General features: G+C 37.4%; 1 protein-coding gene across 2 annotated transcripts in view; it reads left to right on the top strand.

Annotated features, from left to right (window-relative positions):
* The window catches only part of CDKL5 (cyclin dependent kinase like 5), a 142308-nt gene that overhangs the window by 48156 nt on the left and 80850 nt on the right, over nt 1-13302 (top strand). For both annotated transcript variants that reach the window (XM_080377127.1, XM_080377128.1), the window contains exons 2-3: nt 2292-2521; nt 3039-3073. In XM_080377127.1, coding sequence (XP_080233253.1) covers nt 2458-2521; nt 3039-3073 — 99 coding nt within the window. In that variant the 5' untranslated portion in view covers nt 2292-2457. The remainder of the gene's footprint in view (nt 1-2291; nt 2522-3038; nt 3074-13302) is intronic.

The following is a 13302-nucleotide window of genomic DNA, read 5'->3' as shown; positions in this document are numbered from 1 at the left end:
ATGCATTTTGGAGAGAATTCAAGAAGCTGGTTTGTGTGTTTTTGGGAATTACATATGAATGCTGCTCCAGGTGCCACATGTCCAAGGAGCACCGCTGTAACAAGTGGGTCAGCTTTCTGTGGCTCTTAATTTTTATGGAGTGAAAAGGGAAAACTGTATTGTTGGTGGGGAGAAGATGTGTAGTACCGAATTTCAGAGAGGCTGCTTGCAAATCTAATCTTTATTCCCAGTTAAAAAGTAGTGTATGTACTGGATACACTTACAGACTCTTTAAAAATAGAAAAATAAAAATAACGGATCACAAGCTGTCGGCCTGTATAGCTTTAAGTAGTTTGTGAGAAATTTAGAAATTATGAATGAGGGACAGAGGAAACTGCATCTAAATTTCTGGTTCGGTCATAAGCTTCTTCACTTTTGTCATAGATCCAAACAGTTTTGCATACATAGTAAGGCAGAAAGACAATGTATGGTAATAACATTAGCAGATTAAGTAACAAATGTTATCACAAACTGCTTTTAAGAAAGACTTGTCAGCGAATAATGTTGGGAACTGAAGTAGCAAATTCGTTGATGTTATTGAATGCTGCTAATAGAAAACAGAATATATGTTTCCTGACCGTTCCTTTCTTCCTGGCAAGTATTTTCGCTGCTTTCAATGTGACTGAGGTGGTTTTTTGTGTCTTGCTTATGTTATGGCATTAATGGTTCCTTAAAGGTCTCTGCAGCAGTAGCTCTGTCACTCGGCTGCAGCGTAGGGACAGCCAGCTGTGCCCGTGTGCCTGGTACCAGCTGGTTTCGGTAGAAAGCCAGAGCAGCTCAGTGTGGGCTCTGTTCTCATGTTGATGGGTGCGACTGAACAGATGCTCCTGTTTTTCTAGAAAGCCTGGACAAATAACACAAAGACTTTTGTGAGAAGGAGATGCCGAGTGAGATAGGCTAAGATTATATGGAAGGGAAAGGAAAGAGTATTTTATAAAATACACAAGAGAAGAAAAAATTATTAATTAAAACAGTAAATTAAACCACTGAAATAATCCATTAAGGAGTTGGTAACTGGTAACTCCTAACTATTCCTTTAATTCAGAAGTCACTGATCTATTTTCAAAGTTTGTTTCCAAAATACTGTGGTTGATTAACTCTGAAGTTGCTTCTAAAATAAGTCTCTCCTCAAAAAATTGTCTCCCTGTGTCTTGCTGGAGGCTAGTGCTGTTTCCTTCCACCCTTGAGTCATCCTTTTTGTTATGTGTGACTTGGTCAACACAGGTCTTTTGGCCATCACCCCTAGTTTATAGTGAAATCCCATCTGTGTAAGCTGAACTCAGTATTGTGAAGTCACACTTGCCCATTACACGTAAGTTAGTGAAATGATTCAATTCTACCCTGCCATCTCATTTCTCGTGAGCAGTCCCGTTCTTGGAGCACCGAACTGTGGAAATGACATATTACCTGTTTGTGGTGAAGCTGCTTTAGGTTTTCTCCTATTTTGGAATGGGGGTTGTATGCCTTTAATATTAGGGGGGGGAAAGAAAATTAGCATGAATTAGCAAAACTGAACTTTGATGTGTTTAGTTTGCAGAGTTCTAAGATTATAGGAGAGATGTGGTGAGTGTAAAACAGGCACAAAAAAATTTGTTCTTCTGCCTGTGTGTAGTTGCTTGATTTGACAAATTACTTCAGTGTTTGGGAAACATGAAAAAAAAATCCTGCAAAAACATTTTCTTTCTGTTTATTACGTTTACATTAAATAAGTTGATGATAGAAATAATTTTCTAAATCTGATTGCTAGTCAGTCTAGCTAGTAATTTCCTTTATTTTCTTTATACAGGCACAGAAAATAATAGTAGAAGAGTATTTTCTATTGTTCAGTGTTGTTTCTGCCTTACCCTTTTTGTCATTACGGTGGACAAATCATAAATTTGTTTTTTATACCTAGCTGTCAGCATTTACCAAACTGAGAACACAAGGAGTTATAGGTGTTTTTTTGCTCACTGTGGTAGTTCCTATGGACATTTTTGTTTGCTTCTGTCCTGTAGAAAATGTCTGTTACAGTAATAACTTATTTACATAGTTATCCTACGTATGGGATTACAAGGCCAGCTGCTCTGTCAGATATGTTCTCAATAGGTTCTGTCCATTATACACGCTGCTAAGCTCTCTTGACCTTAAAACGTGGAAGTTAGTAGTCTGTTACAATTGTGGGACAGTATATGTGTGATGTATATGTACCACTGCTCTCTTACTGAAATAAAACAAAGTACTAATTACATTATTTTTCTCTTTTTTTTCCCCAGGAAGCTACTGACTGCCTAGAAATTAAAAAAGGGCGTGACAAGTCTGGTTGACCAAGGTGTAGTTTTGTTTTCTGAGAGCCTTTTCGCAATTGCCTTTTGCAAAATCTTTGGACGCTCCCTATTGTGCCATGTTTTGTGGCTCTCACCGTAAGAGGAATTTGTCTTGATGAAGATTCCTAACATTGGTAATGTGATGAATAAATTTGAGATCCTTGGGGTTGTAGGTGAAGGTAAGTAGTATCTTTAATAAAAGATAAATTAGAATTTTATATAGATTTGACTTAGTCCTCTTAATGGTACTAAGTTTTCATTTGCAAAATACTGCTTGTATGCAGATCTTAAGAAACATCAGCTTATTATCTGCAGTACCTTCTAATTCCATTCTCAGGTGGAAGGAGAAGTTTGGAAGATAAAGGGAATAGAAATGAGATGGTTTGGGGGCGGTTTGATTTTTTGTTTGGGTTTTTGTTTAATGTATTGCATTTCTCTGTAGTGATACTAGAGAGATGCAACTTAACAAAATTCTCTGCAAGTATACTTAAAATAATTTCAGCATTATTCAAGCAACTTTTATGAGATTATTTCAGTGCACAGAAATTTAGTCCAAGTTCCTATATGTGCAAGTTCTGAATAATAATACTTGGAACTATAATATTTCTATAGCCAGAAGGTGACTGAAGACTGCTTTGTCTTTTTGCTTTTTACTTCTGCTTTGAGATGGTTTATCTCCTTTCTTCTTTGTTTCAGGAGCCTATGGCGTTGTACTTAAATGCAGACACAAGGTAAGTAAATTGCTTTAAGTCAGAGATTAATATTAGTATTTGTTTGAAACAACTTTTGATGAGAGCTGAAATGTTACTAATTATGAGATGTGGCAGCTGGGGTGGGCTTTTCCCTGCTGTCAGTTACTCAGTTTTCCTAATTGCAATACTGTCGAAGGAAATGGCTACGTCTAGCACCAAACCTCCATTTTTTGGTGTTTAATATTTGTCTGAAATTAATCACAACTAAGATGTTTTAAAAAAAAAAGGGGGGAAAAAGTTGCTTTGGAAGGCACTTTACACTCAAGCAGTCTCAATTAGAATGTCAAATTAATTGCCAAATACTGCTGTATTAGCACTTACCTGTCTTGGTGGGAGGAAGGAGTGAGATCCCTGTGGAATTTCTACAACTGTTGGGCAGTCAAACTGTAGAAAGAAAGCACTGACTTTTATGCTTATTTATTTTTAATTTGGAAGAGGAAGAAGGAAAAAAGGAAAGGAAAAACCCTGTTTCAGAGAAAAATGAAGTCTGGCAGCCTGTCTACGCTATTTTAACTACTGTGTAAGTTAGATGTATCTGAACTTACTGGTCATCAACAGGGAACTGGCATGAACTACTTTGCTGTTGTTGGAGCTGCAGTGTAGTCATATAACAAAATAACTTCTACTTCTCTGAGGCAAAACGCTTCCGAATCATGGAATTATTCATTTGTAGTGACCCAGCAACAAAGGAAAGTTTTTCTATGTAGTTCGTACCTCTTTCTAGAAAAAGTTAACACTATGCAGAGGGCCTGTGTTCCTGTGGTGGCTTTTATAGCATGTACACAGAAGGACTTTTGCCCAGGACATAGTTGTATTTTGACTTGCGCTATTGTACTGACTTAAAGTTAAAAAAACGAAAAAAGAAAATTAGAACTTGGAAAGATCCTATCTGAAGCTGAAGCAGTGTCAGGCTTCGGGGAGACTGTTATGCTCAATAGAATGGCTTTGGTAAATTGGATATTTTTTGGATAGTTACAGAATAATAATTCAGGGTGAATAGTTTGAGGACAATACAGTTTATACTGGGCAGCTCTCTTTATGGAAGGTAACCTCACCAGTATCAAGAAGTTTCTAGGATTTCCTGCATTGCTGAGTGAAATTTAAGCTCTGCCTGTCTTCAGTCATGTCGTCGTTCTAAAGAGGTTGGTACTCTAAGAATATAGTATAATGGCAGGGTAATCTGTTGTCTGAGTTCCTATAAGAATACTTTATAATATACCAGATGACTAGAAAGGAAAGGCTTTCCTTTAGCAGAGGGAGGTGCTTCTTCCTACAGCCTGTGTGATGATGCTAAACTGCTTGTGAAGCTCTAAATTTTTAGGTAGTTGCATCATTTTTTTCTGCAGCTTCAAGCTTAATTGAAACAACTGTATTGAACTTCTAAAACAAAGTGGTATTTATTAAAGCTTCTAGCAAGTGAGTTTGCTAAGACCTAGGGTTTCCAGTATTTGGAGATATGAAGAAAAGGCAAGGTATGTTGCAATTTTAGACTTATTGATTTATGATTTTCGCTTACTTAAAACAAGCTGCACCCACCCTCTAAGAGCAGATGACTTTAGGGGCTGCCTGTTTTATTAAAAAGAATAACTATCTAAAAGTTAAACTTTGACATGCATCTTTTTTCTCATCCTTCCCCTGGCTGTATGTCATCTTAACTTTTTCCTTTTATGCCTTGGTAAAATATGTTGAGAAACACCTGTCCCCAGCTCTTTTGCAAGGTACTGCACAGATTCAGCAGACGTGTCCCGCTTGTTGCCTAGATAGACAAGGTTTGTTAAGAAAACATTTGATAATTGCTGCAAGAGTTTTGTTAGTGTTCAATTGTAAGCATCATAATAAGTAGAATTATTTATTAGTTTCTACATTTTTAATTGATTTATTTTTTTATTTGGTTTATTCCTTTTAAATATGGAGGTGAAGTGGCTATGAAGGAAGAGAGTTGGAGGGACAGTATGAGTTGGAGCTTTAAGTGAAGTGAAAAAATGCTGCCTGTTTGCTCCAGATTTTCATTTCCCTTAAGACAGAGAAGTTTCAAATTATAGACAGAAATTGTAAGGCTCTGATGTTAATCATTGACTAGAGTGTACGTGATAGAATTGTAGTTGTATAGAAACACCCTTCTAATAAGAAGGCAAGGGGAGGAAGAAAAGGGGAGAAGATTCTAATTCTTGTGACATCAAAGATGTTATAAACGAAAAGGGTGGGTTTTAGGTGAAGCCTAAAACCAGTCACTAATTAGCTAAAAATGGGGATGAAGTCCACACAGAATTACCTGGAAATGCAAATGCAAGGATATGTGTTGGTTTTTTTGTTTTGGTTTTTTTTTTTTTGGCTGCTGATGGGCATGCGTATTTTAGTATAGCTGAAGAGTTAAGTTCTTCTACATATCTGACTGCAGGTAGCACAGCTGAACTTTGAGGGCATTACATAGTAAGTCTATTCAGCACCACATAAGAAGTCCAGAAACAAAATGAAAACATAGAGAATGTTGCAGTATTTTTGATGTATGTGTGGTATATAACAAGCCATCCTTGGTCATGTACTCTCAGCATGTACTGCTTTTCTTTTTGTGCAAAGTTAGCAATTATGTATAAGATTTGAATGTAGAAGTATTTATATTCATCTTTAGAATAGTGGTAACATGCTAGGGAACAAATTATCAGGTATTGTAAGTCAGTGTATTGGTGGTGAGAGGGTAAATACAATGGATTGTATTGGTGAGAAGGTAAATTTTGTGTGAAGAACTGACCCCTAATTGCAACAATTTTCCAACATATAATCCACCAGTGCTTCAATAAATATGTAGCTTTTTGCCCCAGCGCATTTTGTTGGCATCTGTGTATGGATTTAAATTAGAGGGAATGGCATAAGGAACAAATACCTTGCCATTATTATATGTGTTTTTTCTTTGCTAAGGAAACATTATCAGAAAAGCTAAAGTAGCTTCTCTAGAATGTGTGTGTTATTATACAGCGAGTTTTTATCACAAATCCTTTATGGCTAATTGTGGATTGTGCATAAAGATTACTTGTTTATCTGTGTTGGTTTTGTTTTGTGGGTTTTTTTTTCCTGATGTTAAGCTAATACAAATAATGTTCAGATAAAGCATATCTGATGTTTTGAAAGGCTTTTTCCTTCTTTTTTTCTTTTGATGAGAGGACTTTTCATAAGGAAATATAATGGAGTACATTGTGTCTGAAAATATTTGAAAAGTATTTTATATTCACAAACTCTAAAAGTATGTTTTCTTAAAAGAAAAACACTTGAGCAGTTCAGCAGTGTCAGAGATCATGGCTGAGGAAAAGAATCTTTGCTTATGTTCAAGACTTGTCAGATATTTGCCCTTTAAATAAAACCACTACCCCCTTTACTTTGCAACGTGTACTTGAGCTTCATGTGAAGTTATCCTTTGCTAATAGAGACTTAATGCATAAATGTTAAGAGGACTCTGACATTAGATACAAAATTAATAGGACAATATTGTGACTTAAAATCAATAAAATGATAGGAAGGTGCTGTGGGAAAGCCATAGGTGTCCAGAGACAGGCACACTGAAGAAGGAAGCCTAGAGGAAAAAATTAAGCCAAAAGTCAGTGTGAAAAGGGAATGTATTCCTATACTGTAGGGTAATAAACTGTATATAGAGGAAACATTGAAAATTGTAGCTGCAAGTAGGAGGAGTTTTTGGAAATCGGGTGAATACATCCTTGCATGACTGAGATAAGTGAAAACTCTAAGTAGACAAGACGATGACACTGGAACAGGGGGTCATTCATTAGAATGAGGCAGAGCTCACCACCAAACCAGGCTAGAGAGACAGCAGGATTCGTACTAGCAGGCAGTCAAACCATAGCTGTTCTACCGATGCTTTGAAAGCAGTGTTTCTGACTTCTGCTTTAGTTCCCATCCACAGAGCGTGCATAGTGGTTTGCTTTATCTAACCAGGGTTTTATCAATGTTCAGTTAAATGTTTGAGAAGGACACAGATGCAAGTCTGTAAAAAATAAGGTCTTTTTTTTTTTTTTTTCAGAGCAGATTTTCATTATTATTTGGTAAATAAGGAATAGACTGCATATTAAGAAATGAGCGTGAAACACCTAGACACCTAAAGCTGATTGTTATATAAATAACAAAGCATGGTAGCTGATGGTTTTCTGCTTTTAGACTTGTCGATGTGGGGAGTTGGCAGAAACTTGCAGGAAAAAAACGCAGAAGGGAAGATGACTATATATGTGTATCTGTATGTATAAGTTTGAGTCTTGTTTTAGGTCAGCTAGGTGTGCAGGAAGATGTGTGGTGATGCAAGTTCTCTAAAAGCACAGTAGAAATTTATGAATTCTCCTAGAGTTATCCTTTCTCTTGCTCTGTGCTGTGTGTTAGCAGAGTCCTTGAGCCTGAGGGGATACATTTTAATGACTTAGAAATTTAATGCCAGTTGTTCTTATGTGTACATCATCTCCTGCCTAATAAGATTTTTTTTCTGGTTTTCTGTTTTACATGTGTGTCTGGTTTTGGTTGTTCTTTATGGTATGAGGTGTCTTTAGACCTTTTTGTTTAAGATAACCACTGAATTCCCTTATTAAAAACAAAGAAGAAATGTTAGTTTACAGAATTATTTGGCCACTTCAGTGCACTGAAGAATAATGGAAAATAACCTTTCTAAGAGGTTTAATACTTCCAAGCAGTTTCCTCTTTGCCTAGTATTTAATTTTGTCTTGTTTGAGCCAAGTAATACTCTTGCATTGTCTCCTGGTGAGTTTTGTGTGTGTCTCAAAGTATCTGAAGGAAACATTTACTGACCTCTTAAAAGAAAGGTATAGTTTACTCATTAGAAAATATAATGGATATGCATATGTAACAGAATAATTAATTTCATTTGAGTATTTCAGCCTTTTCCATGTCTTTTATCCCTAGATCCCTTACTGATCAGCAGGGTCACAGTTTCCTTAGTTTTCCCTTTGAAACCAATGTTTTTCTGTTCTTCCAGGCAGCCCACTTCTGCGCTCTTCGCACTCTGTGTTTGAGCTCAGTCAGGAATCCCCTGTTTAGCAATGCTGGCTAACTCAAGAAACTTGTCCCAGCTTTCTGTGTGTGGGAGCAGGCCGTTCTGGTGCTTTGGGGAAGTCATCTGTGTAGACCAGCCCTCCTAGATCCCTTTACCCTTTAGAGCTGTCTCTAAGCAGATCCTTGAACAAGATGAAACCTGTTCTGTTGAAGGGCCAGGATTGTAATTCTACTGTCCTTCTTCCTTAATTCTTTCAGGATCCTAAATTCCACTATATCATGGTGTTTTGCATCAGGAGATGCTGGTCTGTTGTAATCCCAGTAAGAAAGACATTCAGACTCCGTAAAATGTTGTTTTAAAGTGCTATTTCCTTGTAGTACTAGCTTCAGTAAAGTAAAAACAGTACAGGTAATCTTACATCCCTTTAGATGCTGGGAACCTTGAGTTGTGCAGCATCAAATGGGCCTCTCATCAGGGTGCAGCCTGCTGTGCAGACAGTGTCTGTAAGAAGGGGTTACTCCATTTTCATTATTCAAGCAATTACAGGTTTTTCTACAAGGAAACTATTAATCATTTCTGCTGTCAAACAAAACGGATCTTCATATGCAAACGTCTTGATGTGCTTTTAGATTAGGCAAGGCCAGGCAGGTGGTGTGACTGCGGGTGCTGGGTGGGAGCACTTCTGCTACAGCCTCAGCTGGCCAAGCTTGTCCTGTGGCCAAGGGAGTTCTGCCGCACAGTCCTGGGCCTCCTCAGGTGAACTCTGATGTGGATCACCACCTCTTCAATGTGCAGTGGTCTTCTAGTCAGGGTGACTACACGTTGTCACTGCCTCTGAGGTTACTATCAGCCTTCACATTCCTGTTGGTTCAATGGTCAGTTGTGTCAGGAAATTGCCTTCTCAGTCTTCCAAAAATCTCCTGATTGTCTCCATCATGCTGTATTAACCATGCAGCAGATGTTGGAGTGCTCCAAGTCCTATGTGAAAAATGGACTTTATGGTGAGGCTTCCCTTAAGGAGGCTTTATCTATTTCACTCTCCTGATCAGGTGCTTTGAAGCAGACATCCACCCTAACGTCACCTGTGTTGTGACGTTGTCTTCTAACCCTCATACACGTACTGCAAAACAAATGTCTGTGCATTCAAGCCTCCCTTTCCTTTGCAAGAAACTCCTTGCCTAAGATCTTAGCTAGGCTTCCTCAAAATGTCCTGAATCTGTTTTTGGAAGTGCTCTGGTCATGCAAGCTATATTACCATATTTTCTGTAATCCTAATGAGTGATTTCATCATCTGGGATGACGGGTAGTTCAGATAGCACATACTACTATTAGCTGTGCATGGACACTTAGTTCTTCCTGTTTATTTCCTGTGACACCTGCGTTTTGTGTACAGGCACTTGGGACCTGGTCATGTTGCTTTCACAGAGGGAATGAGAGCTTCATACTCAGAAAATTTGGGGCATCTCTGATGTTATAAAAACAAAATTCTGAATTTGCCTGGTAGAAGTTACAATCCCTTCTCTAACTTGTATATCTGCTGATACTATTGTCTTACTTGTCTCACTGGAAATCTGCTAATCCTTATTTTTATGTTGATGAGTTTCTCTTTAGTGTCAAAATTATAAGGTAAGTGTACTTGTTTGTAGAAGTTGCATTTATCTTCAGTGTTGTGTTTTCTGACATTCTTGCTTTAGATCTGGCTTTCAAGTTTCCTTAGCTCTCCAGCATGTTTTAAGCCAAGTGCTTGGACTGAAGAATACAGTCTTCATTGCAATTTATCTGCAGCTTTTTTTGGGGGTATTAGCTTCTGTACTGAAAGGGATACAACTTTTTTTTTTTTTTTTTTTTTTTTTTTTTTTGACTTTGGATTTGACAGTCATTCTTGTTTGGATGACTGAGAAACAGAATGATGAGTAAATGAAAAATCTGAGTTCCCAAAACAAGCACCAGTTGCTGTCTGCACTTTCCCCCCTCAATATTACATTTTTTTGTATAGTAGAGGTAGTATGAGCTTATTTCAGATTTTGACTACTCAGCTAGAGATTAAACTAGCACTGTCTGGTATTTGAACCATAGAACACTAGCTGTGTGTGTTTAGTAGTTTCTAGGTTTTGATGTTTGTATTTCACTAAACTTTTTCTAATACGGTGAGTCAAGGAGACTTGCTTTTGACAGAGATAGATACTAGGTAGAATATTGCTATTCAACATTTTAATGACTGATCTGAAAGTAAATATGAAAGTATTGCTGTTAAGTTACGGAAACAGACTGCGGTGGTAAGTAATAGAAGATAATAATGCAGAGCATTTAGCGTTACATGGCAAGTGATTAAATTCAGGCAAAGGATATTTTAAATATTTGTCTTCATATACTATTGACTTTCAAAATTAGAACCTTCCAGCAAAACTTGAATTATGTTAAAGTATTTTGAGCACTCAGTTTTTTCATTTTGGAGTAAAGTGGAAAGCTGAGTAATGCATAGCCTTCTTCCAGTCTACTACCCTGATATACACAAGAATGGTCCTTTTGAGTCAGATGAGTTCAGCTAGCTCAGGATCTTAGAAGTGACTTTGTTAGAGGTAAACAATGGGTTAAGAACAGGGCAGGCATGTTGTTGTACTCCTCACAGTATTCACAGTCTCTAATTGTACAGTGCTACTGGAAGGTCATTATCACCAAATATTCTAGCACGTACTATGCCAGCATTTTGTTTTTAACCACATCCTGTAGCTAAAGCCATCTTCCTTTCAGTCTTCTACTTGCCTGCGCATACTGTTTGAAGTATTCACCAACTTTTTTTGGTACACTGTGTAAAGTGTTCTGTGCTTATGCGTTTTTATATATACCATCAATTTACATATAACTATCCTTTACCTAAAACGAGGTAAAAAATACAGTGCCAAATCCTATTGATCTATGTTTGAGATGTCACGCATTCTCTCATTGCTACTATTGCTATCTTGTTGCTTTCTCTATTTGGTTACATCTTCACATTTTTTTGCCAATCTTTTTCATTGATATTTTTTTAATGTAATTTAAAGCAGCATTGTTAATTTTCTCTTCTAATGAAGTATGCTTTTGCTCTCTGGCAAGATTTTTGGGTTTAGTCATGGCCAAGGGCAAATCCCTGTGCAGAATACCATTTTCTTTCAGTAATGGCAGCTTACCTATGGAGGATTATTGCACTTAATGCTGTTGTTCCTCAGGCTAAAGTACCAACTCACTAATGTGTATTTGTGCCAGAACTTTTTGAAATACATACAGTAAACATAAGACCTGTATTGGATTTCTGAAGTAAATAGTATGCCAGTAGAAAATGTTTGCGGTAGTCAGTGCTGAGATCTGTCTTTGAGTATTGTGTGAGGGAAATAGAGCTATTAGGCAAGATGTAGTGCTGAAAATTGTATTAACTCTTTAATGGCCATTTTCTTCAACTTCACCATTAGGCCATGTATAACATTTTTGAATTCCTTACAGAATTCTGGTTTGAAATATTAGGTATATAGTATTTCTTTCCTGGGCTTCCATATTCTGCTCCGTGGCATTCCCATGAGAGGCAAGCTCGATTAGTGCTAGTTCACTTCAGTTAGCACTTTCCTATACGTATAAATAAATTACATGCAATAAACATCTGTAACTACTTGCTATGCAGGGTAGATGCTAATGTGGTATTGAAAGTTTCTAAACCTTTCATTTTTCATTGATGTGTTGTGGCATTTGTCTATACCTGAACCTGAGCCTCTTCCATAGTCCTCTCTGTTTCCTGTGGTGGGGGAAACAGGCAATCAGATTAGCATTAAAGTAATGTGTTTTGGATGTCATTGATGTCACTGAAGTCCTGATTAAGTGGAAGATTCATATGTGTACTGTTTTTGCTTCAAAGTTCAGGTAGTTGTGCAGCAGAATGGAGGGTAGAAACTTGAGTTGCTGAGATCCCACAGGTTGAGAAGACAGCTGACCAGTCTCTCTTCCTCTCCCGCCCTCAAGGTGGGCTATATGTATAATTATATAATAATATCACAAGACTGCTGACTTTTTTTCCCCTCAAAGTCTAATTCTCAAGTCTGTCTCTGCAGTTTTTTAAAAGCCTTTTTTGATAAGGTATCTCTTAATAAAAACCATTAAAGCACTAATTTTGAGGAAGCTATCCAACTCTACAATGACTTACCTACTCCAGTGGAAAAAAACCCTAATAAAATTAGATCTGTTTGGTGTTGTCCCAGTTTCCTACATGTCTGAGTCGTAGGACAACAAAACTAAACATTTGCTTTTCACACTTTAAGGCTACATAGGTTGAGAGGATAAAGTAAGATAGTCCCAGGTGTCCATTGATTACTTTTGTTGCATTTTCTGTCTTTTGTGGCTGTTACCTCTGCTACAGATTGCTATATTAAGGATTAAAATTTTTCATATTTAAGGATTTTAATTTTTTTTTTCATATGAAGCCTTGTTATCTTTTCCAGTCACATACAATGTTTTCTTTGAGGACCTGGCCAGGCTGTATGAAACAGGCATGAAATAAATGCGTTAAATATAATAGTTTTTGTTGGTCAGTCTGTCTATAGCTGTATCGGTGGAACAGTGCTGCTTTGATGTTTGCAGTTGTGTTGTTTCCCTTCGAGTCATTTATGACAATCCAGACTGCTGTATGAAAGGTCCCTTGTAGGATACTCCATTCCCTTACCTCCTTTTTTTGTACTTGTCATGTCATGAACCCTGCTCAGATGTGGGTGATATTCAGTATTCAAAAGTCATCCCCTCTCTCCTTTCTCCGCAAAGGTTAATTTAGAAATGGAAGTTGCAGGGGAAAGATGAGAGTGCGCTTTCAGAGGGAAGAAACTAACTTGCTGTGGAAGGGAATATTAAGATTTTTTTTTTTTTCAGTTTAAAGCAGTGCAATGTGAAGGTATTACTTTCAGTGCCACAAATTAGGATGGCTTTAGTTTGGCCATTATAACATTGGGTAACAATTTCATGGAGCACAAAACTGGGCTGCAGAGAGACCTGATGCTGCAGAACATCTTCAAAAGAAGGGGGAGAGAAACGGGTGATCACCTTTATACTTCAGTAATGCAGGTAACTGAAGGAGGCATAGAAGCCTGAGTTAAAAATAGCAAGAGTGGTTCATCATATCTTGGGAAGGATATGTGAAACATATCACTGATGGTTTTCCATGTACATTAAGTCAAAGGTAAGTAACTTG

This window comes from Falco punctatus (genome assembly GCF_963210335.1).
Source record: "Falco punctatus genome assembly, chromosome: 2".
NCBI classification, from domain to species: domain Eukaryota; kingdom Metazoa; phylum Chordata; class Aves; order Falconiformes; family Falconidae; genus Falco; species Falco punctatus.
The sequence above is the reverse complement of the archived record's forward strand: the minus strand, read 5'-3'. Positions and strand labels throughout refer to the sequence as shown.